At 41.7% G+C, this 12,085-nt stretch overlaps 1 protein-coding gene across 2 annotated transcripts in view; it reads right to left on the bottom strand.

Annotated features, from left to right (window-relative positions):
* Positions 1-12,085, bottom strand: part of HMGA2 (high mobility group AT-hook 2) — a 140,148-nt gene that overhangs the window by 41,726 nt on the left and 86,337 nt on the right. The window contains exon 4 of one of the 2 annotated variants that reach the window (XM_045073003.1): positions 10,835-11,100. The exons of the other annotated variant lie outside the window; for it this stretch is intronic. Within the exon in view, the coding sequence (XP_044928938.1) occupies positions 11,089-11,100 (12 nt within the window). The 3' untranslated portion in view covers positions 10,835-11,088. Of the gene's footprint in view, positions 1-10,834; positions 11,101-12,085 lie in introns of those variants that run through there. 2 annotated transcript variants of the gene reach the window in all.

The following is a 12,085-nucleotide window of genomic DNA, read 5'->3' as shown; positions in this document are numbered from 1 at the left end:
GCCCTCGATAAACAGAGGAGTCATAGTCATATAAAGGATATTTATAGTTGTGAGAATCTCTAAGTCTTTCAACATTGGATGGCTTTACGTGGTTGTGAGATGATGGTTTTGGGAGGAGGAAAGAAGGAAATTCCAAAATGTGAATGGTATTTAAGCCTCTTAAATTTTTTCTTCAAAGGAAGAGAAAAAGAATAAAATTATGTTTTCCTTATTCAACAAGATGGCATGCAGAAGGGCTGTTGGGCAGCAAAGTAACTAAAAAGAATATAAAGATCCAGTGACTTGAGTCCCTTTCATGAAATATGCGAGTTTAAAAAAAAATCCAATAACCATAAAACAACTTTTTCTTTGATGCTGAACAAAAAACAAGCTTGAAATTTAGTGCTGCTGAGCAAATGAATGAAAAATACAGATGTTTTTACCTCCAGCTCAACTCAGATTTGCCATGTGAACAGTCCCACGCTTAACTCTTTGTACGACTGACTAAATGTTTCCACACATTAGTTAGCAGCGAAGGTTTAGAGTGAAACTTAAAAATACCTATTTGTCCTTCTTTTCAAAAAAGAAATCTCTTAATGAATTGGGAAATTCAGCTGCGTCGTATCCCCTTTTTTGTCTTCCATGAATTTAAACTTCAAAATAACTTTATAATAAACTTTAATAATAACACGTTAAGAACAAAACATGCTATGTCTTTTCCTGGTACAGTACTCCAGTTTGATTTTTTTCAAATTAACTAAGATTTTGATTGTCTTATTGAAAATGTAGGACGTTGGTGTTACTTTACTTTTCCAAATTATCGGCTCATAATACCAATTTTCCTGAAGGTTAAAAACAATATATTAAGGAAACACCACCTGCTACTTAGAGCTTCCACAGGAAATTTGCCTTTCCACTTTGTAATGTATTATTTGGGGGAGGAAATGACAACCTACTTCATTATCCAAAGCCTAGTATCCCAATAGCTGCAAAGCAGCAGACAAAAAGAAAGAAGGCCAGTGTCCACTTGCCCACTGACATTTCATGGAAATTAAAAATTCAGTAGGCGCAAGCAAAAAGCACATGTTGTAACATGCCAAGCTCCCCCAAACTCTCTCTTCTATTTCAATTAAAGCGAGGCTTGCCTGCTAGCCTGCCTGAGTGGTGCTAGTTCCACAGAGGGGCACGGAGGGGCAGGCATGGGCCCTGGGCACATTTTTCAACCTTTTGCAAACAACCGCTTACGGAATAAGGTGGTGGTCATGGCCCTGCCCTTTAACCCGCCTCCAAGAGTGAGAGAGAACACATGGAGACTAGCTTTCCAAAGCTCAAAGCCCTTTTCTACAGTGTTATTTACAAACCAAACAAGCTTGAAGATAGATTACTTCCTACTGTCCAGCTCACAGGAAAGAAGCATTTCGTTCAGGTACAGTATACACATCAGGAAACAGAGGAGTTGCTGAAACCATCTCTTACAAGCATTCAACTATGTCGGGGTTTATAATAGATTTGGCTCTGAAAATAGTGCCTGTTAACTCAGCTTTTCTCGAGTGTGTCATCTCCTTCTTTTCTCCTCTCATCCATTTCCAGCATTCACGATTTCCCTCTCTCCACAGTTCTTATCATCATGTAAGAACAGCCTGCTCTTCCCTGGCCATACACTACTTGGTTTGTCTGATCATTAGAGCAACCTATATCTTGGCATATTAGAAAAATGTGTTCAGTAATCAATCAGCGATTTTATCAGAAATCGCTGGGAAAGGGCAAACAACTCGTTTAACAAACTATTTTTGCCTAGTGAGCTGACCGACTATCCTGTTTAAATTACAGTTATTTTTCCGTTGGATTTTGTTTAAAATGCAGTGGAAATGGCTATTCATTGAGGAACTTAACATAAGGTACCTAAAGAACAGACATAAGACTTATTCTGTTATCCACAGTAAGAACTGGCTGCTTAAATATGCGTGTCTTCAGGAAAGACCCAGTTGGTAAGTTTTTTTTTTTTTTTTTCTAATTTTAAAAACAAGGGTGAGTTAGAACAGGTCTTCAGAGATGAAAATTATTTTATTTTGTGGTCAGGATGAACAATAGCTAGCAAAACAAAGCCCTGCTTTTTAAAAACGAAAGATAGAAAGAAAGAAAGAAAGAAAGAAAGAGAGAGAGAAAGAAAGAAGGAAATATTCAAGATATGACCCTGAAATACAGGAATGGAAAACATGAGGTAGTTTTGCTCTTGAGGGAAATGGTTCAACAAACTGGCCAAAGAACACCGGGTCTTTCTCTGGGCAGCGGTTGTGAGAGCAGAGAAAAACAGGACTCGTCTACACAGTATCCAAGTACCTGTACAAAAATGTGGGGCCAATTCCCCGAAAAATTTGGTTCAGTATCCAAGTACCTGTACAAAAATGTGGGGCCAATTCCCCGAATAATTTGGTTCAGATTCTAAAAGCCTACTGCACACAGACCACGTCAAAATGGTGGGAAAATTAGAAAACAGAAATCTCAAAGTAAATGAAAAGGAATTGGATTGTTTGGTTTGAAGAAGGCAGGGATGTCAGTGACTTCAGAGCTGTCTCAAGGATAAATGTGTAAAACAGAGACACATAACCAGACTTTATCTTCTGTGAGGGCACTCTAGGAAGCATTTGTACTAACTTAGTGAAGGGGTGTCCTTGGTGGAAACAACAATGAACTAAAGGAGCTATGAGATCTCAGGCAAGTCTCCCAAACTCTCTAGGTTTCCATATCTCCATCTCAAAGCAGGGGTGGGTGGGTGAGGGGGTGTCACTGACAAAGTTTGCAATTCCAGGACACATAAAGAAATGCTTGTGTCCTTGCCCTGTTCAAAACTGAAACAATTACCAATTTTGTCTAGAACCTGGCCACTTAAAAGGGAAGGATTGTCTTTTCCAATGTGGTTTAAACATCTGGCAGCACAAATGAACACCCAACAGAGGTAAAATAAGAAATCAAAAAGGTAAACAGTCTGCGATAAAGTAGAGATTCATCTCCAGAAAGTTGCAATCCTTTCCTAGAACAGATGGTAGATCACAGAATTAAATTTCAGAAAACGCTCTTGGTTTCCCTACGACGAAGGGAAGAAATTCAGTGGAGCCATTAGGAGGCACCTGTGGCCATCACGCTCTGAGGGAGAAAGGGGACATTTTGTGAAAACCATTCGGGGCTCGAACTCAGGCTGGTTTGAAAATGGTGTTAAGTCGTACTTTTAAAAACGAGTGATAAAACTCCCATGTGTTGAAAGAAGGCGATAAAACACTGCCACTCCTCCTCCCTTTACAAAAAAAGGGACCATCCAGGCCTTTTTTTCCTAGGAGTCGGCTAGAACATACCATCCCAGGGACGGGACACGTGAACAGCGGGAGGACCCCTGTTCATGTCACATGTCCCCACGACGACGATGGCCACACAGAAGAGTAAATGCAAGAAAACTCCCCTCCACCCTCCCCTTTCCTTGAACAAACACAGGGCTGCTTCTGGAATTGGAAGTTGCATTTTTTCCCCCTTGCACCTCCCTCGGAGCCCAGTGTGTGTTGCAAGACAGCTGAAGGAGCTTCTTGCCCAAAGTTTCATGGGACAATGGGGGTGTTTCAGGACTTCCTGCTGCTGGTGGTGATCCTGCTCACCCCTCCTTTGTGATTTTAGCAGTTAACAAGACTGTAAAGCAGCGTCCAAACTGATTGAATGCAGGTTTAAAGGGCAAAAGAAAAAAACAGTGGTTGTTTAATGATTAAACAGCTTTTTTTTTTTTTTTTTAATGGCTAAACACTGAAGTTGTTTTATTTTAATGCGTAAATCAGTACACAGGCAGGATGCAAACTGCCTTCGGGTGGAAACAGAGCCTCACCGCACTGTGGCGCTTGGAGGGGGTAGTGGGGGAAATTGCTGCGATGACTTTAAAAACTCAAATTTGTCAACTAGCCTTGAAGGCTTGGGCTCCACCCCTCCTCTCGCCTCCCAGGAATTAATTCTATAGAGACAAAGTTAAACACATAATTTGTAAAACTATTGAGAAGTCAACTCCTTGTTCCACAGTAACCAGGGTAGTTGTCAAAAGCAGATAAATCTTTAGCCCGAGTAGGAAGCCCCACACTGTTTTGAAAACAATTCCTAGGCTTTGCCCCTGTAGAAGTGGATTGAATGCACAGGCCAGAGGCCCAACTGGGCTCCCCGGCACTCACGGCTTTTAAGGACAAAGTTAACACTTCACAAAAATCAGCAGCTTTCCTAGTAAACACGATGATTTAGTAGAGGTTTTGATCGTCTGGGGTTGGTGTCCCTGAGAAGACAGGTTTGATTTCTTTCGCTCTAAGCAGGTGGGTGTTGAGAACAGCGGCTGTGGCGATAAGAGGTCCCTAGGACTTGGTAACAAGCACATTATCTATCCTCTGTAATTTCCTCCCAAAATAGACTTAATGGAAAGAGGATGCCTAATACACCCCTTCTCAAAGGAAGCATGCCCCCATACAACAGAAGCAGTCATTCTGCAAACGGCTTTCTGGCTCTGTAGTCAATAGCTCTATTTTCTCCCCTTTCCACTTCCTTCCTTTTCCTGGGGAAGAACGTGTGTGTGGACACACGCACACATTCACACATTCATATCTCAGCACACACGACTGAGAATGCCCCCGAGATCAGCAGCCTTACTCCTCCCTGAAACTCCGGTCATTACTTGATGTCATTTAACCTGAGAACTTTATAATGCTTCTCATTTGAGGTCCTTTTCACTCCAGATCTGATGGGGAAGAACCATTAGTAAATTAGCCTTGGGTTAAACTTGGTTCAGGGAGCAATTACTAAGCACCCCATGCTGAAGCCTGTATCAGACACAGAGACAGACAGAAGTGTTCACAAGAATCAAGGAGCAGCAAGCAGAACACTGTGCTAGAGGTAGAGGTGGCCTCCCGAGCAGGATCAGAATGCCAGCCTCCAGATGGCTGAGTAGCATCGATCGTAAGCACACACCTCAACTGCGAGTTAGACTCCTTCGCAAGCCCTCAGGAATGAGACTTCCTGGCTCTACTTACGGTGTTTTCCTTAGTTATCTTTCATAAGCTAGAACGTTTCCTCCTGCTTGAGGCCAACCAAATCCTTATTAGAAAAGAAACAGTCCAAAAGTTAAGTTGGATGTCGGTTGTTTTTTTTTGTTTTGTTTTTTCAAATTTGGTAGTAAATGTTTCCCCTTGAGTGATAAACGGTTAAAAAATGGTGGTTAGGGTCTCAGGCACGGGAGACAAAAGCCTACCTAAAATATAGCACGTTCACAATAGAAATTTTAGGGAAAAAAAAATACTTCTGAGCTATTTATCTTTGAAAGAGTTACACAAAAGTTTGTAAGTAATATCTTTAAAATTCATCTTGGAATTTGATGTTTGAGGAATACCAGGGTTTAATAAAAGACAGTGAATGGAAATTCTTAAGAAGGGTCTGAATGGGAGCTTCTGGGCATTTTCAAGGGCTGGAGATTAATGGCATTCTTTCTTTATTCTATTAAATTTTACCTCAAAACATATGGTTTCTTTCTCCTCTGATACATGTATTCCCAGGGCCACTCTAGCTATATGACAAAATGGTGGAAGAGGCGTGGGAGGAAATGAGAAGACGTGTTCTGAAGAGCTGGAAAGAGTTGGAAGAGTGAAGGAAAGGGCAAATCAAATGGATATTTGTATGAAAATATGTGTGAGACCACTATCTTGAGAAGATGCAAAGGTAGGAAGAATTTCTGAGCCACCCAGCACTCTATCTAGTCCAACAGTACAGTTCCTATTATCCAGAAGGACTTCCAACGTGTGTGTGTTGGGGCTGGGGGTGGGGAAGCTGAGGCAGGAGAGAGGGCAAGTGGGACTTGTAACCCCAAGGCACTTACAAAATTTGAGTGCCTATCCCGTATCCAATTCGTAGCCCAGAAATTAACAATATTGTAGAAGCTGGAGTCTATCTTCAGACACGGCAAAAAGAAGAATGAGATGAGATGCAGGTCAGATAAAGATATATTCAAATCATTTTATGCTTTAATTTGAAGTGGGCTCATTTAAAAAGAAGTTTCACGACATGAAGGAGCATAGGAAGTAGGGAAAACTTCCACTGCGCAGAGTCAACCAAGACAAAACTGACCTCCATGACAGCAAAAGGTATTTAAGTTAGCGTTAAGTAGTATCTTTCTCAAGACAGGCTGGGGTAGGAGTTGGGGAAAGCTTTCTCAGGAGTGTAAAAGTTTGGCATCTCTCATCACACAAACTCTAGGGTTCCCATTTGAAGCCGTAAAACGGCTTCATTGAATGTACCGTCCTGGGTTCTCGCTGGATACTGGAACCTACAGGAGTAGTTTGATCCTCAGCATCTCTACACATTCTGTTTGGTCCAGTGCCAAATCTGGCAAGCGGAGCCCACTACTGTACCCGCTTAATCCTTAAAAGCCTGAGAACTGACAGTGAGTTGTGTGTAATATAGGTAAGAGTGTTCTTTCATCAAAGAATCCTCCTGCTTCCCTTTCCTCCCCACCGCCCCTTGCCTGCTCATAATCTTCAGAACATCATAATCTTCAGAACATCAACTTATATAAATGATAAAAACAGAGCTGCTCTGCTTTGGGAGTGGGAAAGGACCCAGAGCTCTTAGTCCTTCAGGAACCTTCTTATAAGTACAGCCATAGGGATATTTTCGCTTCTCTTTTACTTGGCTGATTTACCTTATTCACCAATTAAATCAGATAGAGGAACAAGTCACCCTCCCTTGGGGCACACCAATTAGTGGGGAAAAGCAGTTGCACCTGGTTTCCAATTTTGTGATACCAAAGAAAGAGTCACATCTTTCCGAAGGCCAAGTAGTTAGCAGTAGGAGAACTGGATCTAAAATACACATTTTCAACAAATTTTCCACATTTTCCTTACCTTTTTCCCTCTCCCTGTAATTTCCTATTATATTTAAGTGGGCTCTTATTGTTTTTCAGGAATTGATAAATCCTCCAAGCTCACAGTCTCTACATTGGGAATCCAGGAAATATTTTGCTCAGGTTTGGAGATGTCTCTTGAAACTGTATTGCTATCTAGAGGCAAGAGTTTCCTGTGCATATCCTCATACCAAAGGATAGCTCCCTCTCCAACTTTTACCAAGGATTCATTTCTCACTTGGCTGTTTTCACACACACACAAAAACCCCCAAACCCAAAATGGCTCAGTGTCTTTGAGGAAGTTGCCGTGTCAACTCAAATTAGGAAAAAAACAGGTCTCATCAGGATCTGACTATCGGTGATGTGTTGGCTCACCTCGTCCTCAAAGTGAACGATTTTCTCCCAAACTTCATCTTCTAGGAGCAAGAATCCAACCTCATGCCTGAAAAAAGTGGCAAACCTCTCAATGTCACGGACCCCAGAGTCCATCTTTGGTCACTAAAAACTCACGTCGCCTGAGGTCCAATGTGTTCTTTTTAAGCAGCCTTGAATCCTCTATGGATTGAGGTAAAGTAGGATAATATTCAATTAAGACACAAATAAACAGAGAACAGGTGTGAACACTACCTGCTGAAATTTTTTGTTCTATTTTGTCACTTACATACATATTTAACCACCTGTTGGATTCCATGACGTGTCTTTGAGTGATGCTGATGGGCTCTCTGACATTTTCATTCTCATCAATCTCATGGCAAGTCATAAACTCATAAACATGTTACACTTTTCCACATTGTGCTCTATTACAGTTCCCGAAATGGGAAAATAGAAGATTTACATAAATCTTTCAGAATAGTTGCACTTGACTTTGAAACAATGCTTAGTTTCTGTTTCTTACATTCTATTTCATCTGTAAAGATCTGAGCTGGAAACACCTGCCCTTGCTAACTAATTACAACTTCACCTAGGCTGCAAACTTACTCTTGCTTCTAACGCCTGGAATTAACAGAGGATTAGATACCTGCCTTCTGCAATCATGCTTAAGGCTCCTTCACTGTCACCCGTTCTTAGTAAAGTCAGACAAAAGTGGAAGAAGAAAAGTACACATTTTTATTTATTTATTTATTTTTTTACTACCACCTTCATCATTTTAGGAGATATCTTGCCTAATTCACTTTAGCTTTCTTTTGACCCGGGAACTCATGTGTTTCTTCAGTGAGACTGTCTTAGGTATCATTTAAGAAACACCCCCAAATGCCTAATGTATACATCAGTGTGAATGATGCAGACTTGTTATCATCCCTCCCAAGATGCCAGTCTATATATCTCTCTCTTAAACATTTGGGATTTAGCAAGGTTATGCTGCATGATGTTCCCAAGGAGAAGTGCCCGTGACGTCTGCGAGTCTGATAAATGTTCTTATCTGATATTGTTCCATTTTCTGTTGGGAAAGTTCTATCAGATGAAACAAGACTGTGTAGACCCCCCCATTCCCTTTCTCATCTTGCTGCTTTATCAGAATGGTACCCCTTTGCTACTGCAGAAACACGTTTTCACCTCTAGAAGTGCTTTGAAAGTCATGGTCAACCCACCGGTATCTCTTGCTTTACAGGATCACTGACATCACTCCTAAAAACAGGGATTGCTGCCGGGAAATGGATGCGACAACTTTTATATATTTAATAAAAATGGATAACACTGTTGCCTCTTCAACAGTCTCTTCCTTGCCCTTCTTGGAACATATGTGGTAGAACATTATAAAGTTATAAACACTTGACATGGACTATTTTCAGTCTCTAGCCTCCTGATACTTGTCAAGGCGGCCATCTTGATCTTCCCTTTCCCCCAAAGGTGAATTTTATTTCTTTTCTTAAAAGCCCGGGAAAAAATGTGCTCAAGTGTTTTTAAATTAGAAGAAGGTGAAAATTACACTTCTGATGCTTTCAAAGTCATTTTTCTTATTCAGATGATTACTGCATACAAATCGGTTGAAAATAAAACATTTGACATTTTCCAGGTGTCCTGCATTCTTTGAGGGAAATCTCGCAGACTGCGTGTTGAAGCATTTCCCAGGTTCAAAGTTAATTAACTGCTCCACCCCATTTTCTCACCAGCCCTGCTTAGCTTTCCCACGTGTACATTCCACATTACTACACAAGTTTGACCTTTCTTAATAAGTCCTTCTATCACAAACCTAAATGGATGTCTGATTTCCCTCCAGATGGGCACTGCCTTTAATTCATCTGCCAATACTTTCAGGTATTCTTACGAAAATGGAGTCAGGGAAGCGAAAGCAGCATATTTCAAATCTTCTAGGCACATTTCTTCACGTTGCTTAAATTGTACTGCTGCCCCTGAAGGACGTTTCACAATGTATCCAGACACTCTCTTATGGGTAGGGCTTTGGGTAAATGATTTAGAAAACCAAAGTTTAAAAAGCCTCCTCTGAGTGGAAAAGGGGTTATTTTACTTCGATTTATCAGAACTGGATGTTTTCTGTGACTAAATTTCTAGATAATTATGTATTTTTAGAAAGGACTGAAAACTCGCCTTTCTTTCCTTCAACCTGTCAGTAAGTGTAGAGTAAACACCTGTATTAGGTACTGAAGAGACACACCAAAGTGGTTCTTGTCTTTGCCAAGAAGCTTCAAGTCTCTATCAGAGAGATGAGATAAACATTTGAAAAACAGCTAGAGATCCACACAAATTAAAGCCCAAACCCGTACATTTAGGTCGTTTACGTCTCTGACTTCACACTCCAGGAGACCCCTGGCCCTCTTCACTCACTACTCCTATTTCTCCCATCCGTCCCCTCTGTGATGTCTTCCCTTCACTCCCTTTCTCCCTTCTGCCCGTTTTATGTGGTAGCCGTGACGTGACACTTACAGACCCTGCTCAGTACTATTACTAAGTTGCACTGACTAGTTACGATACTGTTATCCTCTCGCTCACGTGGAAAAACCCCTGATTACCCAGAACTGCTCATCGGACTGATCCATTCGCTCATTCATGCACACATTCATTCATGAAACGAATGTTACCTTACGAAGCTCTGTGGTGGACAACATGGAGCCAGTGAGAGTCTGCCCGGGTTTTGCCTGTCTCTCTGTAGTCCTAGTTTGTGTTTGTCACTTCTCCGAGAGCCATCAAATACTGGGCAAAAGCTGAACTTCTCAGCGGCTCCCCATTCCAGGGATCCGGCCGCCATTCACACTGTGATGGGATCCCCAACATCATGGCATCAGGGGCATGTGACTTGGGCTATAGGGCTTCTCAAATATCTCTGCCTGCTTTATCTTTGCCTTCTCTCTCTTCCCTTGGTTTGTTATCACTTAGTGTCCCCTGGCCTCAGCTTGGGGCCCCTTGCTTTCCTCTTCCTTCTCTACTCACTCGCTTGGTGCACCCACTTGGATTCAATTAGCACCTACATTCACGTGTGCCCCAGAACCCTATCTCCAGCCAGGACTTTATACCCTCGCTTCAGCCCCGTGTTTCTCAATGTCTACGAAACACGTCAAGTGGATATTTCACTGCCATCTAAAACAAACATATCAAAACCAGATTTTATTACCTCTCTTCCCAAAGCTGCCTATGTTGGCTGTCTCTCCATGAGCAGCAGAAATGCGGGTGTCCCCAGTTCTCTGGTCCATCTTCCACCAGCCTCCTCTTCCCACCACTGTCCCCTTGACCTTGCACACTCCCATCCAGTCTTCTGTAAGCCCTACTCATGCTTTTGCTGTACAATTTCCTCAGACCCAACCTCTCACTACTATTTCCCCAGCCCAAGAACTATTCCAGATATTAGCTGTCTCCAAGTAAAAATATACATCCATATTAATACACTCAAAGAAGTGATAAACAGGAAAGCTTTCTCGGGGCATCCTGCACACGCTCAAAGAGATCAGGAACGGTTCCTGTCACATGTTTTCTAGTGATTTATAGAGCATAAAAGAAATGCTTCAAGCTGGAGTTATATGAATATTTATTAGGTTTTTCTATTTACTTAACTCAATAGTTGTTTAATTGTTATGCTCCCAGGGAGGCAATCGCCTAACAGGCACATTAGAAATGGATGGAACTAAATGGAGACCTGGCAGATTTAATAATGACATTCCATGCGCCTACATCAGAAGACGTACCCGACGTCAGTACATCATGCTGTCAGGAAACTCTGCCTCTCGTTTATCTTCAAGTTTCTCATTTCTTCATTTGTATCCCTTTTCACATTAAAAAAAAAAAATGTTTGTTTGCATTATTCTTCTACCCCCTTGAGATGAATTTAAGTATAACTATCAGTTAACTGGATAGGAGAACAAGCTGACTGAAACTTGTCACTTCCCCTGTCTCCAAGCATTCACTTGGCTGAGCTTCGGAAAACTTCCACTGTTCACTGCACTCCCTTATTTTTCTATGTGGGGCTTGTCCACGGTTGTGAGCTTAGCATAAAAGGCTCTTCTTTCCTGTTAAGGAAGAGAGCATCATACTCCTCTTGGAACCGTGGGACTTTCACTTCTCGGGAAAGTTCTCAGTGGGTGGCTTATCTAAGTCTCTCAGCAACCCCTCTCCCCTTCTCCCTCATTACCTCAGTGTAGGCCATTTAGATGCTTATTAAAGTCATCTCTAAAGTCATCTCCAGAGGGAAGAGGGAAAGCAACACTGAAATAAATCATCTATATGGATTTTGCCAATTTGCTTCTATTAGGAATCTATTAATAGAATGTTGGAGTTTTCAGGAAACTCAGCTGGGCTTAATCCCAAATTGCACAGTTTAAATATAGAGAGTACCTCCCCCCACCAACCAAAAAATGGAAGTCAAGGCAGATATTCCAAAGTGCATGTAAGGAAACTGCGAGAACCAATAGAAATAATGAGAATAAATGTGAATCAGGGAAAAACATGTCATTTACAGACTGTAGAGGACTAACAGAGGTAGCTAAAGGAAAAGGCCAGTGGACTAAGGGACGTGTCCTACTGGATGATACCAAAGAGACAATGGAGGTGAAGTACCTTATGAACATCTGTTTTGTGAAATTAAACGATGCCAGAGCCAACATCAGGGTTTCTACAAAAAGGTTAATCTGTGCAAGGGTGCCTGAAGTCCATCCAGAGACCCCCCTTCTCCCCCAGCTGTCCTGCCAGACATGGCACTGTGCCAGCTGAGAGCAGGTGACATTCTCTCATTTCCACAAGGTGCTTCATGGA

Source organism: Mustela putorius, unplaced genomic scaffold (assembly GCF_011764305.1).
Source record: "Mustela putorius furo isolate JIRA1106 unplaced genomic scaffold, ASM1176430v1.1 tig00537227_pilon_pilon_pilon, whole genome shotgun sequence".
In the NCBI taxonomy this organism is placed as follows: domain Eukaryota; kingdom Metazoa; phylum Chordata; class Mammalia; order Carnivora; family Mustelidae; genus Mustela; species Mustela putorius.
Note: the sequence above shows the minus strand (reverse complement) of the source record. Positions and strands in the feature narration are given on the sequence as shown.